Here is a 23215-nt window from a genome sequence, read left to right on the forward strand (position 1 = left end):
TCTAACAAAACTATTCATAAAAATTGGCTTTAAATTTCCAGATTTTCAGTGTTATTTGTATGCAATGAGAAGACATGGGATAAGTCCTGGTCACTGGAAATAAGGGGCAACCTCCTGGCAAAGATATTTCAAATGAGATAAGAAATAACCATTTTTTTGTTGATAAACATCATTATGCTGATAAATATCGCATAAACCTACTGTAGTTACAACAGCTGGAAATGTTTGCTGATTTGTTTAATAAACCGAAAAAGCTTGTCATGTGCAGTATTGCAAGGTCAATATATTTAAAGCAGCAGATAAAGTGTAAATAATCAAATGAAAACTGACTCAACACAGAAAATAAATTCAGCTTTTTGAAACACTTAATCACTATTACTTCTTTAAACAATTGTTTATCAAGCGCTTTTTATGTGCTAAGCGTTGATCTGAGAGCAGAGGATATGGCTATAAACAAAAACAGTTCCTACTCTCATGGAGTTTACAGTTTCATGGAGGCAGCAGATAATAACTACACAATGGCTAAATATGTAATGTATTACCTGGTACTAAACAGTATTGAAAAGCAATAAATGAAGTCTGGGGGAACAGACAGTGCGGGTGCAGGCCTGCTATTTTATACAGGGTGGTTAGGGAAGGCTTGTGTGATAAAGTATTCTTTTGTAGGAAGTAAAGAAGCCAATCACGGCCGGGCGCGGTGGCTCACGCATGTAATTCCAGCACTTTGGGAGGCCGAGGCGGGCGGATCACGAACTCAGGAGATCGAAACCATCCTGGCTAACACAGTGAAACCCTGTCTCTACTAAAAATACAAAAAATTAGCCGGGCATGGTGGCGGGCGCCTGTAGTCCCAGCAACTCGGGAGGCTGAGGCAGGAGAATGGCGTGAACCCGGGAGGCGGAGCTTGCAGTGAGCCAAGATCACGCCACTGACTCCAGCCTGGGCTACAGAGCGAGACTCCGTCTCAAAAAAAAAAAGGCAAATCACATGGATATTTGGAGAAGTAGCACTGTTAGGCAGAGAGCAGCAGGAGCACAAAACTCAGTCAGGATTTTGCAAGCTGCTTCGGAGGCACGGCAAAATGGTCAGTGTGGCTGGAAGGAGGGAGTGACTGCCTGGATTACAAGGACAACTTGGATTCAATCTATGAGGATCTTATGGGATTTGAATTTTTACTATGGATGACAAGGGTATGCATTGGAGGGTTTGGAGCAGAGGTATGCCACTACTTAAGCTATGGGTTTTTCACTTTTATTACTTTTAATTGACACATAATAATTGTACTTATGTATGAGGTGCAGTGTAATAATTGAATACATGTACACAATGTGTAATGATCAAATCAGGGTAATTAACATATCCATCACCTCAAACATTTATCATTTCCTTGTGTTGGGAACATTCAAAATCCTCTTCTAGCTATTGAAAATATACAGGAAATTATGAATTATAGTCACCCTATTGTGCTAGGACACGGGAACTTATTCCTCTTATCAAGGCCTGCTTTGCATCTGTTAACCTACCTTTGGCTACCTCCCCTTCTGCTTTGTTGAGGAAAGACTAGAAGTTAAGTGCAGACCAGGGTAACCACATAGAAGGCCACCACAATAGTCAAGGCAAGAGCTAATGGTGGCTGGGACCAGGGAATTTGTGGTGGATTCTAGATACATTTCGAAGACAGGATATATGTGTCTGTAAGAAAAAGAGGACTCAAGGATTGCTTTCATCTGGGCAATGGGAAGGATACAGTTGCATTTTAAGAGACGAAGATTTTAGGAGTAATGAGTGTTTTTTTTGAGGCAAGAGGGAAGTTTTGTTTTACATGTGAGATATCTATTTCCTACCCAAGTAGGAACTTTGAGAGACAAACTTGCATACTTAAGTATGGAGAGAGAAGTTTGAGAATTATCAGCATATGTTTGAGACAGGATGATATCACCTAGAGAGGAAATACAGATAGAGAAGAGAGGACATACAATGACTGAGCCCTGGGTCACTCCAATACCTGGAAATCAAAGATATGAGAAGTAACCATCAAAGAAAGTTGGGGGGTAGTGATCAGGGAGGAAGGAGGACGTCTCTCTTCACTTGACTGCTCGGCCCCTATTCCCGCGTAGATAGATGGCCTCCTTCCTCACTGATCACTACGTGATTATGCCAGTCACGTGCTGCTGGTGGTGTCAATCACATCCATTATATCTGGCAACAAGCAGATCATCAGTGACCTTGACAAGAGCATTTTGGGCAAACTAGTGGGACAAAAGCTTGGCTGATGAGGTTTAAAGCAGGATTGGAGACAAGGAGTACCAATAATTAAAAAAACAAACTTTTGAGGAATGTCATGCTTTAAAAAAATAGATAATTGAGTGTTGACTTGAAGTGGTTGTGAGATCTAGGGAGAGAGAAGAGAGAGAGACAGGGACTGATTTTTTTTTTTTTTTTAAGATGAGCATTATACGTATTTTTTAGATGGAAAACATAATGTTTTATGTGCTGATGAAACAATCCAGTATAGAGAGAAAAAACAATTATGAGGGATGAAGAAGGGAGAATTGCTGGTATGATACGCTTAGGTAGATGAGAGGGATGGAATCCAGGTCACCAATGGAGGGTTGTCCCCAGATAGGAGCACGTGCGGGTCACACATGTTGGTAAGAGGGACCACAGTAGAAAGGTAGATGAGTAGACAAGACTAGGTGGATGTTCTCTTATAATTACTTCTGTTTTCTCAGTAACATAATAAGTATGCTCATCATTGAAAGGGACAAAAGAGACAGAAATGTTGGAAATTCGAGGAGAGAGACAGAAGGGCAAGAGAGACATGGATTATGCAAGTGCATGATCTTAATGATAACTTGTGGAGCTTATACATGTAAGAAGAGAAATGAAGACATGAAGCAGATATTGGCCAGAGAAAACATTACGATATCAGTGAATTGTAGTTCCCAGCATATTGAAAAACTTCTCAGAGTGGGATACCAGGGAAAGTAAGTTGGAAATATAGAAGGTTAGGTTTGGGAAAGGGATTATTTGAAACTCATTTTACAGAAGGGTTGTGGTTGTTAATAATAACTGGTCTAGGCTGGTATGACATGGGAGTAGATGAATGTTAGGATGAAAGGCAAACCAGTTAGAGGTGCACAGTTCAAAGAATTATGAAGTAAATTATCAAAGGAATCATTTTTGTGGATATTAAAATCACCAAAGACCATGACAGAAAGTCTTAGATAGAGCAATAGTGAGCAGAGCATCAGATACTTACCTGGGGATTTGCAATGAAGAGGAGCAGTGGTTGGTGTAATGGATGCCTAGCCCATTCCTCGGCCCAGTGAGTACAAAGGCATGGGCAAGAAGAAAATAGTCAGACCATGAGAGGACTATGCAGAACCCAGTTTTCACTTAGGGCAAGAAGGTGGAGGTGGCTTTTTGAGAAGAGTTGGTTGATACAGTGCAGTATTTCGATGTACAGCCTTGAGTCTTGAGAGCCTGTGGGGGGCTTGAGGTGCTGGTGAAGAATGGAAGATGGAGTCCCACTGGGGACTATGCAGACCTCTGGGGAAGGGAGGAATCCTGGTGATGGCAGGCAATTTGGGAGTTCTGAGCTTCTGCTGGTGACTGAGACAAACAGGCAGAAGGTATGACCAGTTAGTGCTGAGTGTCATCAAGGCAGAATGAGGGAGCAGGCTGTGAGTGCTGAGAAGGATCCAGGAGGGTGAGCAGAGTCCTGTCCACTCCCACCCCTACTCCCGTTCCTCACCACCTCCATTCCTACTGGCTGTGGCTGGATTGCTTGTAAAAGGTTGCAGTCAAGGGCTGAGGAATCTTAAAATGTTAAGAATAGCATCAAGGATTGTCTCGCATGATAGATGTGCAAATAATACATTACGTAGCCTTATATAATGTCATATGTCTTGTCAAGTCATAGCATATCAAATATTTCTCTATTCAACACTTACATTATCTGTCATAGTTGTTTTTTAAAAATTCTTTTGTCGTTAAACACTTTTCAGTCAAGGAATGTGAACAGTTCTCAGACATTTCTGCTGATTGCCTCCAAATCCTTTATAACTATTTTTTTCAAATATTGAGGTTAATCTAATAGAAAAATATGCTGAAATTGTAAACTGTTGAAAACCAAAATAAAGCAAGAAACAAATCCTGACTACTGTCTAATAGCTAGTGCTATGACTGGTGCTCCCTGGGTTGTGGAGTGCACAATCCGGAAAGCTCCAAGCAGAGGCCCCAAGGACCATTTGCAAAGTAACTATTATTTTACCAGTACTGCCCAACCAGAAAGAAAAAATACAGAAAAACAGTAGATGCAGAGACTAATTAATAATACTGCAACTATCATCTACATTTCATGAATTGAGTTTTGTATGTTCATCAAAATAACCCAATTTTTCTTAATTAACTAACTGATATAAATTGTAATGTAAAAGATAGCTCTTGTCTGGTTTATGTATAGTGGTCTCAATGTAAGTTTCTATTGGACAGATGGTTGCAGTTGTTAAAGTATATGAAGGCTCGCAGAGACTATTAGAGATTCCATGCTTTGTTAATAGGTGTTCAGTGAAAATAATAATTGCAAGTGATAATTATCTTCACAAATGTTGTAAACAATATAAGTATAATTGTGATAAAAATAACACATACTAATTTTGTTCTTAGCATATAATCTGCATTTAAGAAAATAATATGCCTAATCAAAGAAGGCCAGAAAGTCACTGACAAATTATCTCACCTGGGAGCATATCACCTTTAACTTGGGCATGAATTCGCACACAGAGTTTCTGATTCATCCTTGCCTTGATGTATATTGTCTAATGGATGGGAAAAACGGATAATGCAATTTGTCTTATTTTTCAATATCAGCATATACTTGAGATGCTATTCAACATCAGTAAATGTGATTAACTTTACTACACAAATGTATTCTGCTTTCATGTGTTACTGAGAAAATAAATTTGTGAGACCTTTGCATTTTTTTCTCAACCATAATACAAAGGGGCCCTTATCTGTATTTCTCGAACAAAGTTAAACGTATTATTTCATTATTAAATTTAAAATATGACACATATTGTGTTCAATTAATTTTGGGAAATGTGGTTCTAGAGCAATGTTATTCAAGCCTCTATTAGTAAGCAATGTGTGTACTTTTATTTATTAATGAATTATCTACACATATTACAATATAAATTTTAAGTACAATATAACAGAAAACAAAAAATAAAAATTTTTAAAATTGGGACAATCATTATAAATACTACTTTGAGTCATGGTGGACACCTTCCCGTGTCATGTACAGTCTTCTTTGGGGACCAAAGTTGGCTTAAATGAAAACAGACCAACAAGTACCAGAGCTAAACCCTCTGCAGGCCTTGGGGCCAGCAATGTGGTTTGTATAGTATCAGGTGCTGTTATACACCAGACCACAAGAGGGCAATAGCGGGAAGACCACAGGATCCACGGGGAGATGAGGCCCTCCAATCTACAAACCAGCAGTGTGGCTTGGAACACCTCTCCGAGCCTCATCTTAGACATTTGAAAATGGAAACATCATCAACAAAGTCAAGAGACACTAAGTTGATCTATTTTGAAGGTTAAATAAGATAATATATTTGAATTTTTTCCTAAATTGTACTGTATAAAATGTTTATTTTCAAAATTAGAAGACCGATGGATCTCTTGCCTACTAATCTTACTGTCTACCGATTTCTTGGATTTTGTTTCATGTGTCTATGTTCACATTTCTTGCTACTTTTTGTTCTCTCTGGCATTTTCTTGACCCTTTTTCTTTCCTCCCTTTCTCTCTGTCCTGAGTTGGCCCTATGTAACTGCTCGCCAACTCTGTACCAGCTCTTCAAGGAGCTTCATATGTTCTATCTCATTTAATCCTCACAACGACTGCATAGGAAAGTACTGTGTCCCTCCTCTTTTTATAGACCAAGAATCTGAAGTTAAGAAATGTGTTCAAAGTCGCAGAGCTGGTAAATTAAAGAACTAAACTTTGAGTCTAAGCTATTCCACTGTAGCAGCAAGTCCAATCAGGAGACAAAAACGAAGGAGTAAGTTAGACAGAGGGAATTTAATATAAGAAGTAGTAACAGTAATAAAAGAAAGACTAAACTATAAGATATAAGAAAAAGGCTCAAGGAGGGTACCCAAAGAAGGACAAAAGTAGAAAGGGTTCATACCTATCGGGAAAGGTGTGCTTCAGCCACCAGTCAGTAGAGAAGTGCTCTGCTTTAGCTAGATGGGGTGGGTCTGGAGTTAAACCCTCCAATAAGGGGCAAGCAATAGGTCACCTTCCCAATGCAGGGCAAGGCTGACATCGGGAACCATGTGGCTTGGATATGCAGTGGGAGTTCAGGCTTACCTTCAGAGCACATGGGCAGCAAGGAAGCTTGCAAAGGGGGCCACAGCTCTGTGTGGACTGCCCCTCCCCCACCTCCATACAGCTGACCATGGGTAGCTCAGGCCATGGAGGGGCTTTGGTTTCAGGCTGAGAAGGCTATGAAAAGGTCATTCTCAAGCCAAGGCTGCAAGGAAGCAGAGGGATCTAGTTCTCCACCCTTGTGGCGGGCGCCACCGGACGGCCACACACTGCCCCCACCTGCTTCTTCCAGCTGCAGTGTCCCTCCAGCGCCCCCTACGGAGAAAGTTTAGCATTGTTCTCACTTTAATGGAGAAAGGATTCAAGGGATTACATTGTTTATCCCAGAGCACAAATCCAAGGGTGTGTTTGGAGCTGAGAGATAATAAATTGGTAACTGGCAGGCTGATTCTCTCTCTCTCTCTCTCTTTCTCTCTCTCTCTCACACACACACACATACACACACTCACTCGGTCTCACACACACAGTACCATGGAGACTTTTGGAATTCATATATAAGATACATCAACTAAAGAGGAGCCATTGCTCAGGACCTTTGCGGATGGCTCTATTTTCCACCAGGAGGCAGCAGAGCCAAGCCTTCACCCAGACTTTGCAGCAGCGATGTGCAGTCAGAAATTACCTGAAAATTCTTATACTCATCACCTTGCTGGGTATTCTTATACTGATCACCTTGATCAGGCCTGAGGAGAAAAAAGAGAGGACCACAGTTACCTCCAATCACAGTTCTTTCTAATTGAAGTTGGGATCCAAGATGCAGAGTGCAGTTAGGAAAAGGCAGTGATATTTCAACCTCCTGAAAGCAGAAGTATGACAGAGAGGACCTACTCCCAGATCCCAAAGGAGGACAGTTGAGGGCTTAGTTGAAGCCTGCAGCTTTAATTTTGGTTCCAGTTCACCTGGTGGGACACAGGAGATACTGCTGGTCACCTAGCTACTCTGTTTCAGGTTTTTTACAGACCACAAGAAGCTAATGCAAATTCAGAAATTATTTACAGATTGTTCAGAATATTGAGGACCCGAGATGGCTCTGTACTTGTTCTCATCTTGGTGGCGACTGGCCCCAGAGGTAAAGAACTTACCAAATGGGCCCGGGGTGGCTCAAGAATAGATGCACGACTTAGGGACAGCAATCAGAGCAGGCAAGGAGAGCAGCCAGGAGACTTGCCTGAAAGCAAGCACCTTTGTTTTTCCTTAGATTATTCAGTGACAGTTCTGTGAAATAGCAAAGTTTGCTAGTCAGGTCAGTCTTCGTACAATTGCCCACATTGAACACAAAGGTGCCTCAGTAGAGACACAATCTCTGATTTTAAATCCTTATCCTGAAGGGTCGGCTCCTGGGAAAACAAGTGTTCCTCAGGCCTAAGGCCCATGGAAAGGGACCACGACAGATGTGGGAAGCAAGGCAGCACTTCTGGAAGCATCAGAGATGAATCCTATTCACTTCAATGGGCAAAAGCCAAGCAGACGCAGGGACAACCAGACCATAAATGGAAGGAAGGTCTGAGTCTGACAAAGAGACAGCGTGCACCCCTTTGTAGAAGTTCACTAAAACCTGACCAAGAGAAAGCTCAACTTCAGAGCCTTTCTGCTTTCATTGCCAGAGATAGCTCTAACTCTGCCAGTCTTACCCTTGCTAATTCAGTTCCTAGAACTCTGTGGTGGAGAAGTTGTGCAGAGGATTGTCATTCTATTTCCTGGTTTAGGTGGTTGTCACGCAGATGTTTTACTTTGTTTAAATGCATTGGTTGAAATGCATTGGACTGTATTCTCAATGCGTGTATGTTACAGTTCAACAAAACCACATTAAAATAATACACACAAAAGAATAAATATAACAATATCCAGGACAATTCATAAAAATAAAATTAATGTGTAGGAGCTAGTTCTACTAGATTTACAATATATTCTAAAGCTATTAAACAGTTTGTTCTGGACCATGAATATACAGACAGATCAATAGAGCATGATAACAAGTTCAGAGCTGGGAAAAAATATACAGAAGAAGCTAACATATGATAAGCACACCCTCAAATCTGTGAAAAATGATCAATTAATCAATAAATGATGTTGCTACAACTGGGAAGCCATTAATTAAAAAAAACCCCTCTCATCTTATACTAGGATGAGTTCTTAAAGGGTTAAAACATTAAAAGTTAACTCAAGAAAATCTGGGGGTATTCTACACTTTCAAAATGGGGATCAGTTTTATAATACAACAAACAAGAACTATAAAATAAAAAATTTTTAAATGTGTTTACATAATTAACATTTTCTATATGGTTGAAATATAATAAAGTCAAAGGTCAAAAAACACAGATGAAGAAATTTAGTTTCTCATAGCACAAAAATAACTTAATTTCTCCAATATCGTATAAGTGCTACAAATCAGTAATAAAGTCATCAAGAATACAGTTAAGTATTAGGTAAGTTATAACATCAGGCAGTTCCCAGAAAATGAATGTTTTGGTTCACTAAATGTAATAAAATATAGTTCAGCTTAGTTACTAAGAGAAACTCAAAACTACTTTGAGATCCCATTTTTAACCTACCAGATGGGCCAAGAACAATTAATTTAGAAATACATCATTCTGATGAGTTTGTGGGGGGAAATTGCAGTCTTTATACATTGTAGGGAGTGAAATAAATCAGTGAAACTCATGCGGAAGAAACTGGAAATACTGATCAAATTACAAAAGTATTTAGCCTCTGAGTCAGCGATTGCACTTAAATAAATATATTCTATCTCCTCCTGAGGAATGATGTATAAATAATGTGTTCACTGCAGCATTGTTTGCAAGGGCCAAAATTGGGAACTTCTGTATATACATAGGTTATTATCCAGACCGGGAAACAAAGGGAGAAACTCTTAATGTACTGAAATGGCATGTTCTCCAACAGATGCTATTGTGAAAAACGCAATGAGCAAAACGATGTGGAGTTACTCTTATTTCTTTAAAAGAAGAAAAAATATACATGCTTGTGTGGGGGTTTTGTGCATAAAATATCCCTGAAAGGATATTTCAGAAATTGATCTCTGTTAACTGAAATATCTGAGTCGCATGTGGGGGATTTCACTGTGTATCCTTTGTAACTTCTGGTTTTAGGCCCAAGTAAATGTGTAATAATGATCAGTATTAATAATGTTAAAGGAGAAGGGCCAGGCGCTGTGGTGCATGCCTGTAATCCCAGCACTTTGGAAGGCCGAGGCAGGAGGATCTCTTGAGCTCAGGAGTTCAAGACCAGCCTGGGTAACGTGGCAAAACCCCGTCTCTACAAAAGATACAAAAATTAGCCAGGTGTAGTGGCACGCACCTGTAGTCTTGGGAGACTGAGGTGGAAGGATCACTTGAGCCCAGGAGGTTGAGGCTGCAGTGAGGCAAGATCACATCACTACACTACAGCCTAGGCAACCCTGTCTGGAAAAAAAAAAAAAAAAAAATCACATTAAAGGAGACCTACAGGAAGCAGAGCCTCAAATGCTGGAACCCAGGAAGACAGCACCATAAAGACTCACTCCGTTACTGGAGCTAATTACATCATTACATCAGCAAATTCCTGCAAACTGGCCTCAACTTTTCTCACCATCAATTAACATAGCCCATGCAGCAAAGAAAGATGGTCATAGTCTTCCCCACTTTTGATAACAGAGGCAGAAAAACATAAGGAGGTAGGAGTGGGGCTGCCACAGGACACATTCTGCTAGTTTGAATGATGCGTTGAAAACAGCCTTAGGAAATGGGTTCCCCAATTTGGACAAGCAAGTTAGAAGTTATTGGCAGACAAACTGATGAGAAAAAAAAGACCAACAATCACCATTCATGCATTCAACTAATATTTTTTGAGTATTTACTATGTGTTAAGAACTGTTCTGATTGAGAGCCTGAGATATATCAGTGAGCAGCATTTGCCTTTTTGGCAATGACATTCTAGTGAGAGAAGACAATACATAAAACTACAATAAATAAAAATTAGCTTATTTTAGTGCTGTGAGATGCTGGACTTTATATTATATGTATATTATATCATATTGGAAAAGTACCACCAGAGGAAAACAAAACAGGACTGTGTAAAGGTAAATATTCATGTGAGAATATTAAATAAGCAGTTGGATACGAAAGTCTGAAGTTCGGGACAGATGTCTGGGCTGTTATTAACAAAGTAGACATCATCATCATTGACATATAGATGGTCTTTATGGTCAGGAGACTGAACGCTCCAACCAAGAAAATAAGTGTTGGTGGAGAAGAAAAGAGAGCTGAGGACTCCAGCAGGAAGTAGTCAGGCAGAAGAACAGGAACACACAGAGTTCCAAGTTAATGTACTAGTTAAATTATTCTTCCATGCATTTATTTACTAAAAGTGGATTTAGTACCTATGATGTTCCATACAGTGTGTTGAAACTAGAACTTAAATGATGAGCAGAAAGTATACCTATCCTCACCTCCTAGATAGCCTTCATTAGCTTAATTTTAATTAACTAAAATGTGTCATGGTTAAAAATTCAAATAGTTTATGTGTATGCAATTCTTCTAGGAAAATGTGTATGTGATTCTTCTAGGAAAATATTATGTATACTAACATATACTAACATATATGTTTATCTTATACATATATAAGATATATATTTTATATATACATCATTTTTTATAAGAAAAGGCATATACTAACATATTGTTTACTGGATTGCTTTCTTTGATTACATAGTTGGGAGAATTTTTCATAGCATCATCTACAAGTGGACTCTATGCTTTTATTAGCTGTATACTATCCTATTACATGATTGTAAAATGAAATCTCATTAACGGAATATGAAAATACCGGTTTCTCAACATATTCATTAACAATTAATGTGATCAAAATTTCATGTTTGTTACCGGACTGTCACAGAAATGCCCGTGTCTCATTGATCTTCTGGTTTGCATTCCTTTAGTTATGAATAAGCATTTCTTTTTCTTTTTTTTTTTTTTTTTTTCAGGCGCAAAACTGCTAGTTTATTTTAGCAACCTAAGGTGTGGAGAAGAAGTCTGTCGGCCTCCGGCAAAGAAGGCCGGCAGAGTTCCCCTCCCCCAAGATCTCCGACGGAGTTCCCACATCCCGACAGGACTGGGAAGCTGGGAAGTCCGCCATGAATAAGCATTTCTTAATAGGTTTGTTGGCCATTTCCACCTCTCTCTCCCTCTCACTCTACCCCTGTCTCCCTCTCTGTACTCTTCCTAGAAATAACTTAATTCTTACAGATTAAGGCTTTGGTCCCAACTACAATGTTAGACACTTGGGGAGATGTGAATGAGAGCAGACATTTTGCTGAGAATAAATTTTGGAAATAACTATAAGCATGAAGACCTGAAGAAGGCAAGTGAAAGAGAAGTACTTACATAGTATATGATAGAATGAAAAGCACAATTCAATTCATATACTTCCCAGGAGTGCTACCCTTTGGCTGAGGTAGTTCTGTCCTGGACTTCACACTTTAAAGAGTCCTTCTCTGGTTCTCTTCCAGCCATGACCCTGGCCATAAAATAATTTGATATTTCCAGTGTATAGGCCCAGAGTTGCGGTCTCCCTCATGCCCACTATCCAGGATCCCAGAAATCTCTGTCAAATGGCCCTGAGATCATCTCTATGTGTCCATCCTCCTGAAGACTCAAACAGCCAACACTGTGCTCACTTCTAGGTCTCAATAACCAAGAGAGGGGCAGTTTGAGAGATCCATGTGTGAAAAGAACATAGATGGTATGGGCTAGGATATTTATACTCATGCACACCCGAGGTCCCTCATGGTACAGGATGAAGCCAGGGAGTAGGAAGAGAACAAGGGGTGAACCACAGGGATCAGAAGCCTCTGTTTAGGCTCTTGTCTGGTGTCCTACAAATGTTTCTGGCAGGCATGCTTCCCAGGAGAAGAGAATTTCCTAGTCACTGTCCTTAAAGAGGCCATGCTAGAGGAAGAAAGGGAAATAATAAACATAATGAAATGCTTCTCTCTTCTCACCATGTTAGTCAATTCACTATTGAATTGATTCAGTTTCAGAATCTTTTATGTGCCAATTGCTCAGCCAGACACTGGGAATATCAAAGTGAACAAAATAGGGTCCTTGCCCCTAAGGCATCCCAGTCTCTCCCCTGCTTAAAACCTTTTGGTGCTTCCCATTGTCCTCAGGATAAAGTCCAAACTATTTTCTTTATGGCATAAAGGGGCCTCATCAACACAACCTTACCTACCTAGGTAGGTGTGTCTCCCCCTTCTCCTTGCTCCCCACTCTGCTCCAGCCACACTGAGCTTTTCCACCAAATAGCTTATACTTTCACATTTCTGGATCTGAAAATGTTTCCCAGGCACACCCTTCCTGTTTCCAATTTCCAAGTCTCAGCTTAAATATCATTCCTTCCAGAAAGTATATCTGACCCCCAAACCTGACCCCTGTGCTTATCCTACCATCATTATTATTACATGGTATTATTGGCTACTGACTTGCTTCCATATTGAATTAGTTCTTTGAGAATGGAAACTACATTCCGATGAGCTACACTTCACTTTTTAGGACACAGCCTGGTAGATAGGAGACACTCAGTACAGATCTGTGTTTTAGGTCATTGCATGCTTATGGGTTAGCTAGGGAACTTTGTATCTTTCAGGAAAGAAACCGAGAAGAGTCAGACTCTCCGGCAGGCAGAGGGCGCTAGTGAGTGAGCTAGGCATAGAGTCCTGGGGAGAGGATTATGATGTCATAGAGGCTTAGAATCTTGGCATTAGCAGGGAAGGGAACCAATCTGGTTCAGAAGACTTTGGCTTCTGATAGTCATGGACTCACTAGGCTGCTGAGGAAGATCAATAATATCTACTGGAATCAGTCATGAGAAGTCAAGCATGGAAATTGTGAATTGAGAAGTGTGTGGCCAGAGCAGGTAACACAGAAACCTTGTCGTTTGGGCCCTCTCTGCATGGCTTTTTAATGTGTTCATTCATTACATATTTACTTACTGGGGCCCATGCAATGCCATTCAGTGTGCTGGATGAGAGGATTCCAGGATTCATCCTATATTTCAGGAAAAGGCTCCTGTTTCCATTTAAGAGGAAGACACTGCATCCTGGCTAACACAGTGAAACCCCATCTCTTCTAAAAATACAAAAAAATTAGCCAGGCATGGTGTCAGGCACCTGTAGTCCCGGATACTCAGGAGGCTGAGGCAGGAGAATGGTGTGAACCCTGGAGGCAGAGCTCATCACAGTGAGTGGAGATCGAGCCACTGCACTCCAGCCTGGGCAACAGAGCGAGACTCCGTCTCAAAAAAAAAAAAAAAAAAAAAGGAAGACACTGGAGCCTCTGGGGGTGGGGATAGTGAGGATGTCTGTGCTCATGGAACTAACGGACCACAGAAGTCAGACAATTAGGGAAATAATAACCACTATAAAAATGTAATGAGAAGTACAGGGGATCCAAGAAAGCCTATCAGGGAGACAGAGGCTATGGGTTAAGGAAGTTTTCCTCGAGGAGTGATGTGTAAGCAGAGACTTCAGGTTTGAACGATATTCAGTGAGCATGTGGGGACAGAGACCCAGGAAGGGTGGTTTAAGCTGGGGAAGAGCACGTTCAAAGACCCGGAAAGAAGTGAGAAAATTCAGCAGGTGTCTGCTCTGAGCCAGTCTGGAGCCTGAGAGAACAATGGGTGGACATGAGGCTGGGCCGGTGGGCAGAAGTCAGACAGAAGGCGCCTTGCCAGGGCCCTCCTGGTGGTTTGGGCTCTGTATTAATCCTCACTGAATAGAGCAATAAGAAAAGCTAGGAAGATGGCCCTGGCCCTGGGCCACAGGTGTTTGATGTGATCAGGCAGATTTCCTGAGGCAGGCTATGCAGAGCTTGGTTGGGAAGGAGGGGAAACGGAGCATGGAGAGAATATTTATATATTTATTTATTTTAATTTTTATTTATTTACTTATTTAGATGGAATCTCATTCTGTCTCCCAGGCTGGAGTGCAGTGGTGCAGTCTCGACTCACTGCAACCTCCACCTGCCAGATTCAAGCGATTCTCTTGCCTCAGCCTCCCAAGTAGCTAGTATTACAGGTACATGCCACCATGCCCAGCTAATTTTTGTAGTTTTAATGGAGATGGAGTTTCACCATGTTGGCCAGGCTGGTCTCAAACTCCTGACCTCAAGAGATTCACCTGCTTTGGCCTCCCAAAGTGCTGGGATTACAGGTGTGAGCCACTGAGCCTGGCCAAGGAGAGAATCTTAAGAAGAAACTCTTGCAGGAGGCAGAGTGGTCAGGAGGCACGTTTATTGTACAGGAGCTAGTGTTCTGAAAGTGGAGGAAATAGATAATATTCACCAGGCAGAAGGAAGACAGTGGAGACAGCACTGGCTCAGAGGGACAGGACCTGCATCCATGGGGGTGAAGTTGCAGAAGGACTTGATGTTGCCCTCCCTATGCTATAGTCAACAAGACTGGTTTCTAACTTGCTCTCTTTCTCTGATATGGCACAACCTCCACATTCAGGACCTGTTCCCAGGATCTGACTATGGGGGACATGCTTGGAGTGGAGATGTTGGTGGGACTAGTGAGGCAAGCCCCTGGACCCAGGCTGCAGGTGCCCTCTGATGCCTCTGCATCTCTGGTCACTGGAATGAGAATTGTTTCTGTAGAAACAGCTCAGCCTGGACTTGTAAGGATGGACCCTAACAAACTGGACTTCCAAGTGGTGATGAGACTCTGCACTTTGGTCAATTCAGGGCACTGACCTTCAGAGTAGAGAAAAGTAAACCGGAGACAAGAGACAGGATGAAGACCAGAGAATGATAGAGAGGCAGAGAGAAAAAATAGTAAAAGGCAAAAATAAACACAGAGAGAAACAACAGAAAATAAAAACAGAAGAGGCTCACTCCTTTCTCATCCCTCTCAAAACCTAGTCTTAGGTCTGACCCCTAAGGGAGTAGATTCAAACAACAAGGAGACAGAGACAAATACTGGGCTCCCTGCATACACCCACACACTCAAACTCAACCCTGTACAGCTGCAGGGACACCCAGGTGTATGCTTGTGTGTACATGTGGACACACACACTTCCTGTCAAACAGCTTTGAACACTACAAAGGTGGTAGAGAACATGGCCCTGTACTCTCTCACCTCTTCCCTGTTTTTATGCTGGTCTGTCTGTGTCTTATTTCCATTTTTGGTGTACCTCTCCATTGCTCACCTCTCTCCTTCCCGTTCCCTCTCAGGCAAGTCAAGGCATCGCAGGGCCTGCATCTGCCACCTCAGCCTCTTTGCAGCTTCCTCTGACCTGGAAGGAGCAACGGGGTGACTTGTCCCCACGCCCATCCTTTAGGAGTCTTGCTCCAGTGTCTTCCTCTTAAATGGAAGCAGGAGCCTTTTCCATGAAAGATAGGATGAATCCTGGAATAACTGGCAGGGATAGAGTTGTGACTAAATTAAAGTCAACATCCTAATCCAAGTCACTCTCCCTTTTTTAGGTGGGAACTGCCCTTGACCCAGTTCAGGCTGCAACCATCTAGCCAGAGACTTAGGATCATGAAGGGTTTAGACCAGGTGGCAGGGCCTTAAGAGATAACTCTTCCTTCTCAATTTTCTCTCACCCTAATGCTGTAGTTCAGGATATTCAAACATAGCAGTCCTTATAGGAGGTAGCACTGTGCTCCCCTTCTTCCCAGAGAAAGTCTCGGGCTTTCTCTGTAAGAAGGAGGGCCCTGGCATATGCCCAAGCCTTCTCAGGCACATGCCAGGGACCTCCTTCCCACAGAGAAACCCTGAGATGAGGCTCCAATGGTTCAGAAAGTGAAAGTGAAGAGAGGCCGGCTGGGGCTGCATCCAACGTGTGAGTCTGAAAGTTACTGTTACTAGTGGGTGGAGGTGTCGGCCACACCTGGCTCAATGGGACCCAGTTTTTACACTGTGAACTGGATTTAGGTGAATCCAGATAAAAAAGTGTTGAGTCTAAGAGCCTGTCACCCATCATTCAGGACAGCCGCAGCCCTGGGTCTTCTATAAGTCACAGGGGTGATTCAGATAGCAAAGTAGGTCATCTGACAGGCATCCTTTAGCAACCACCTGACTGGAGAATCATCCACACCTTCAGGAAAGGATGATATAGATTTTTGTCCTACTGGGGTGGATTAGTCCTTCTCCATACTGCTCTAAAGATACTACCCAAGACTGGATCATTTATAAAGGAAAGAAGTTTAATCGACTCACAGTTCTACATGTCTGAGGAGGCCTCAGAAAACTTACAATCATGGCAGAAGGCAAAGGGGAAGGACCTTCACTTGGTGGTGGGAGACAGAAGTAAGAGCGGGGGAAATGTCAGACACTTATAAAACCATCAGATCTTGTGAGAATTCACTATCATGAGAACAGCATGGGGGATACTGCCCCAGTGATCCAATCACCTCCCTCCCTCAACATGTGGGGATTACAGGTCCCTCGCTCCACATGTGGGGACTACAATTCAAGATGAAATTTGGGCAGGGACACAGACCCAAAGCGTATCATGGGGTAACCCCCAGAAATACTTCATTTTTCTATTTTATTTTTTTCATTTCATTTCATTTCATTTTTTGAGATGGAGCTTCGCTTTTGTTGCCAAGGTTGGAGTGCAATGGCACGATCTCGGCTCACTGTAACCTCCGCCTCCTGGGTTGAAGCGATTCTCCTGCCTCAGCCTCCTGAGTAGCTGGGATTACAGGCACCTGCCACCACGCCCAGCTAGTTTTTGTATTTTTCATAGAGATGGGGTTTCACCAAGTTGGCCACGCTGGTCTCAAACTCCTGACCTCAGGTGATCCACCTGCCTTGGCCTCCCAAAGTGCTGGGATTACAGGCATGAGCCACCATGCCCAGTCCTCCCCCAGAAAGACTTTAGTGTGAGGAGAGATTTGTAGCTACTGTCCCCAGGAGTCCCTCTATCTACAGAACACAAAAGAAGAGGACAAGACAAGAGATGTGGCTTTCTAAACATCAGGGAGAGGGTTTGGAGCAGGACTTGGGGGAAGCAGCCTGACAGCAGGTACGGATTGGATGGAGGGCAAGTAGGGAGTGTCCAGCAGGAGAGAGACGGCTGGCCCCTGCTAGGAGCTATTCACACTGGCTCTAACTGTTAAGACTCATGAGAAAGTTCAAGTAATATCAATTTGATCCAACTAAACAGCCACCATCACAAACCTCAAGTTCTCCTCACCATGTATTTATGACTATGCATGGACACATGCCTACATGTATTCACGTGCGTGCACACAGACACACACACACACATTCTCACAGAGATATGGGCAAGTGTGTGCTTAGTGGAAAGCCCACAGCAGTAACTGGTTCAGTTTAAAAAACTAGTCTGGGGCCCGGTGCAGTGGCTCACGCCTGTAATCCCAGCACTTTGGGAGTCTGAGGTAGTCAGATCACCTGAAGTCAGGAGTTCGAGACCAGCCTGGCTAATACGGTCAAATCCTATCTCTACTAAAAATACAAAAATATGCTGGGCATGATGGCGGGTGCCTGTAATCCCCAGTACTCCAGAGGCTGAGGCAGGAAAATCACTTGAACCCGGGAGGCAGAGGTTGCAGTAAGCCGAGATCTCGCCATTGCACTCCAGCCTGGGCAACAAGAGTGAAGCTCCATGTCCAGTAATGGTACTTCCCTCCAAAAAAAAAAAAAAAAAAAAAAAGAAAGAAAGAAAGAAGAAAAAATTAGTTTGGGCAAGAGGCTTTTCTCACAATCCCGAGGACGCCAGAGGCCAGAAGGTGGTTGCAACTTCACTTCAGCAGTTGTCAATCCAAATCCCACACCCATCCCCCACACCGGTGACAGGGCTCTGACAGGCCTGGCACCTCACCGACATGAGTTTGTGGCTTTGTGAGCTGAGTCCCCACAGGGGGTACAGGCTCATTTCCCATGCTTCCACATTTCCCTGAGGAGGCTAGATAACAACCTGCTCACTGCCTACTGTTTCCTGGCCACTTCTAGACCCTCTATTCTGCTCTGGGGCCACAACAGTGGCGTTCATCCTCTCATCATGTGCCATTGGAGGGACAGGGCAGAAATCATAAAGGGGCTTCCCCAGGGGCTGCATACTGGGGCCGAGGCCCAGGGACCTTCCTGGGAGAACTTGGATTTCCTGGGTGGAGGAAGGTGGATAGATAGAAGTAAAGCAAGAGCTGTTTGGATTTTCTCTATACCTAGAAGAATCAGGAAATTATAAAACTGCTGAATGGTTGAGTTTGAGGATCCCTATAAGGTCCAGTTCCCCCTTCCTCATCCCCACCACTGCCCCTTTATAGAGGAAGAGATACAAGCCCAGAGAGATGAAGAGAACTGCCCAAGCCCTGAGGCTTGGGAGTTGCAGAACCAGCCCAAAAACTCAGGTCCTGCCATGCCAAGAGCACTGTACTTTTCATTTCATCTCGCTGTAACCACCACAGTGCTCTGTGCATGGGACAAGATGATGCGTTCAGGAAGGGTGTAACAGTTGGTCACTCTAAGTACAAGGGTTCCATTGCACCTGGGTCCCTGGATGCCACATTAGAGACAAGAACAAGCACATGCTCTGGAGTGGGACAGAGCTTGGCTTGAATCCACTTACAAGCAACTGAGGTGGATCTTTGAACTTCAGTGGTCCTCATATGATGTGAAGTGGACTAAAAATGTCTACTTGAGGCAGGTAGCGGTCATTACATTAGCTGGTGTTTGTGAAGTGCCCGACACTTGACCCAGGATCTGGCAACTGAGGGTCACACTGTTTGCTCATTAGCTAAGAGACCTTAGGCACATTGCTTACATATTCTGGTCTTTTGATTCTTTATCTGGCAAATGACTACCTAGTAAGGAACAAACATGCTGGCATATGCAAAGGTAGAATTACAGGGCTGGCTGGCACCTCTGAGATATCCAAGCTCTGCTTTCTCAACCCTGATCTGAGTCATTATCCTGAAGATGGATGTATTTGGGTATTAAGAAAGGAGGAAATGAAAGCAGGCACCCAGATTTCCTTCTGATGAGAATATTCTTTTCTTTTTCTAGTACCTCCAAGTGTCCAGAAGATGTGTGACCAGCCAAAACACAGTCAATGCTGCCCAGCAAAAGACAATCAATGCTGCCCGTCAAAACACAACCAGTGCTGCCAGCCAAAAGGCAATCAATGCTGCCCACCAAAACAGAACCAGTGCTGCCAGCCAAAAGGCAATCAATGCTGCCCGCCAAAACACAATCACTGCTGCCAGCCAAAACCCCCTTGCTGCATTAAGGCCAGGTGCTGTGGTTTGGAGACCAAGCCCGAATGCTCACCGCTTAATATGGAGTCTGAGCCCAACTCACCACAAACTGAGGACAAGGGCTCTCAAACCCAGCAGCAGCCCTATAGCCCACAAAATAAGTCCAGGCCAAGCAAACGGGAGCAGAAGTGAAACAAATAGATTGTCCCTGGGGCCATGCCTTTCACTTTGTAGGGTGGGGTATTACTGAGAGTCAGGCTAGACCTATGTTTAGAGAAGCAGTTTTCACAGTGACTACCATTTCCACCCAACGAGAGGCTTCTATTTCCCATCATAGCTCCCTACCCTAGGGGGGCCTCCATCTGGAAATGGGAGGATGAAGAAGCCGGAATCATCTTTCCTAGTGATCCTGACATTTAGACAGCACAGAAATAAAAGAGCAATAAAAAGAACATTGCCTCCCTTTGTTCCTTTACTTACCTGTGAAACCATCTCACCAGCCTGGCCTAGAGCCCAAGAAAATATTATGGGCATGTCCTGGAGGTCCAAGGAGCAAGAACTAGCATCCTGAAGAACAAAGCCTCTGCTGAGCTGGAGCTTAGTTGACTGACTCCTCTTGGTTTTAAAATGAAAGTCCTGCATTCCAGGAACACCTTCAGTCTTTATTTAAAAAAAGAAAAGATTATTGGTCCCCCAAAGTTTGAGAACCCTAATTCCCCTGAGTCCTGGGTACCACATTGTACTCCAGACCAAGCAAAAATATGTAAGTCCCTTGGAGTGATTCTACCCCCCCATCCAGAGATTTTAGATGGAGGTAGAGTACCCGGGACTCAGCAATGCACAGTGACTGGCGGCAAAGAGCGAAATCTTCCAGCATCAGCACTGGCTCTTCGGTCAGAGAGTAGCAATCCCAAAGCAAGTGGTTCAGTGTCTCTGAGGCTCTATTTCCTAGTGTGTAACATGAAGATAATGGTACTTCCCTCAAAGTTTTTTTTATGAGAATTAAAAGGGATAATTTATTTAAAGTGCCTGCCATAGGGTCTGACACCGAGTGGCTATTCAGTGTGCATAGTTCTCAAACTCCTCAGCCACAAGGCCCTATTTCCCTCTAAAGAAGTCATCATCCTCCAATAATTTGTCCCCAAGCACACCCCCACTAGTCCAGGTAGACAAGTAGAAATAGATAAATCAGCCTCATTAAGCATACTTGTAAACTTCCATTTTTACTGCTTTTTGATGTGTAATTAACATATCACTTTTAAAATTTTTTGAGTGCACTTCTGTACTCTCTCTCTCATGCTTCTCCCTGTCCACCAATCCCCAGAAAACTACTGGTCTACTTTTGTCCCTTCAAATTAGTGTTTTCAAGAATTTTATGTAAGTGGAATCACACAGTAGGTATGCTTTTTTATGCTGACAATTTATTCCTTCAAAGCAGGTCTTCCCTACCCACTAAACACGCATATATGAAGTAGCTCAAAACAGCAGTTTCTATTTTGACACCATCTAAGGTCTATAAAAGTCATCTTCAATTACTTGGAATTTCAAAACAGATATTCCCTAGCAACAATGCACCGGTAGCACATAAAATATTCCTGCACTTTGTTTAGTTTGTGGGAGAAAAATTTTTAAATTGGAACAATTTCATAGTCCTACAAAGGTTATGTTGGAAGTAGTTTATTTTTCCCTCTAGGAGGGCAGGCAGCCATCTCTCCAAAGTTTTTGTAAATGCTAAGGTTCAGATTTCAAAATAAAAACAGGTTTTCATGAAACATCTAAAATGGGCCGCTCTATTTCTATTCTGGGTCATGGTAACTCTGAATTATTTTGTATTCCCACACTGCAAAGGGCAAAACCCCATTCCTTGCATGTAAACTTTCAGAACAAGTGGGGCAGCACAATTTAGGAGTTTCTTGAAGTAGCTAGAGACCTGCAAGTTCAGATCATTCCAAGAATCTGGCCAGATGGGAGAAATCTTGAGATTCTCAGCACCGGGCTCCTGAAGACTTCCACATGCCACATGTAGCTGGTTCTGGGGGATTTGTGGTTGCTGCAGTAGTTGGAGGGTTGCTACTCTTCGCAGCCCAGGTGGTGGGTGTCCTGCTCTCATCCTGGGAGCCTCCTCTGGCTGTCATCCTCCAGGGACTACTGGGGTTCCAAGGTGAGACCTCCACCCTCCCGTGGTGCCAGCCTCCAATTTGGCATTCTCCCCCCGCCAACTCATCGGTGGAAGTCAGTGAGAGTCCTGCCACACTGGGCCTCACCACATACCCAAGCCCAATGCAGCTGGGCAAGATCTTGGCAGAGCTGGACCTTGGGATCTGCACCCTGTGCAAGGACAGCAGAGATGAGCTGGTTCACCTGCCTTTCCCTTGCTGGGGTCTGGGGAAGCCAGCGGTAATTACCCAGCCCTCTGTGAAAGGCGAGACTGTGGGTCTGCGGGAATGGTGGGAAGACCCTGCCCAGCCTGGAGACTCCAACCTTCACCCCCGCCCCTTGCCCCACCCAAGTCCCACTGCCTGTCCTCTTCCTGTGTCTCCAGGCAGCTCTCTGGGTTGACCGACCCCCGCGGGGTGCTCTGGCAGCAAGTCAAGTCCCTCCTCCGCCACTTCCCAGGCCAAACCACTGTGCATTCTTTTATGCCTGGCCCCTTTCACTCAGCTAAATTAGATTGAGATTCAAGCATGTTTTTGCATGTATCCACAGTTCATTCTTTTTCATTGCTGAGTAGCAAATACCCTCATTATTGTGAATATGTCACTTTTGTTTATCAATCCTTCGATGGGCATTTGGGTTGTTTCCAATTTGAGGCTATTACAAATAAAACTGCTATGAGCATTCATGCACAAATCTTTGCATGAACATATGCTTTCATTTCACTTTAGTAAAGACCTCAGAGGAAAATGACTGGTTTATATAATAGGTATATGTTTTACTTCTTAAGAACCTGCCCAAAATTGCTGGAGAAGAAGAAATGTGCAGGAATAAAAAAGGAAGAGTTAACAGAATAGAATTCGATTTGTCACAAATGAGGATGCAGCCAATAAATGATTTATCTTGTGTCCTTCATAGCATATTTATAAATCCATCTGACACTTCTGGCCTATCAGAGAGCAGAAAAATGAAATTATAGATTCCCTACTACAGATGACAACATCAACAAAGGGATTTAAGTAGGGTTACTTGGTCATTTTCATTTATCTCATTTCTCTGTATTCCATCCTTGACAGCTCTAACATATAAAGTCTTCAAAATCCTAGGAAATGGGGCCAAAGTTTAATGTCCTGTTTTCTTTTTAAGAAGGACATTTGCCTGGTTTCCTAAATGCACAAAAAAATGAATGATAATATAACAGTTTCTGGGAATATGTTATGGGACAAAAAAATGTAAAAAGGATTTAAAAAATAAAGATACCTGTAGTTTATTTCTGAAAAAAAAAAAAAAAAAAAAAAGAACCTGCCCAACTGTTTCCCAAAATGGTTCTGCCATTTTACATTCCCACGAGAAGTGTATGGCAGTTCCAGTTGTTGCATAGCCCTGCCAATTATTTGTATGCTCACTTTTTCTATTTCTAGAGTTCAAGACATTTTAATAAATA

General features: G+C 42.8%; 1 protein-coding gene across 1 annotated transcript; it reads left to right on the forward strand.

The window, feature by feature from the left end:
* Nucleotides 1–13161: 13161 nt before the first annotated feature.
* On the forward strand, nucleotides 13162–20068 carry SMCP (sperm mitochondria associated cysteine rich protein). Its single transcript, XM_023214383.1, has 2 exons — nucleotides 13162–13306; nucleotides 19427–20068. The coding sequence occupies exon 2, from the start codon at nucleotides 19447–19449 to the stop codon at nucleotides 19807–19809; it is 363 nt and encodes a 120-aa protein (XP_023070151.1). The 5' UTR covers nucleotides 13162–13306; nucleotides 19427–19446; the 3' UTR covers nucleotides 19810–20068.
* The last annotated feature ends 3147 nt before the right edge of the window (nucleotides 20069–23215 follow it).

This window comes from Piliocolobus tephrosceles, chromosome 1, assembly GCF_002776525.5.
Source record: "Piliocolobus tephrosceles isolate RC106 chromosome 1, ASM277652v3, whole genome shotgun sequence".
NCBI classification, from domain to species: domain Eukaryota; kingdom Metazoa; phylum Chordata; class Mammalia; order Primates; family Cercopithecidae; genus Piliocolobus; species Piliocolobus tephrosceles.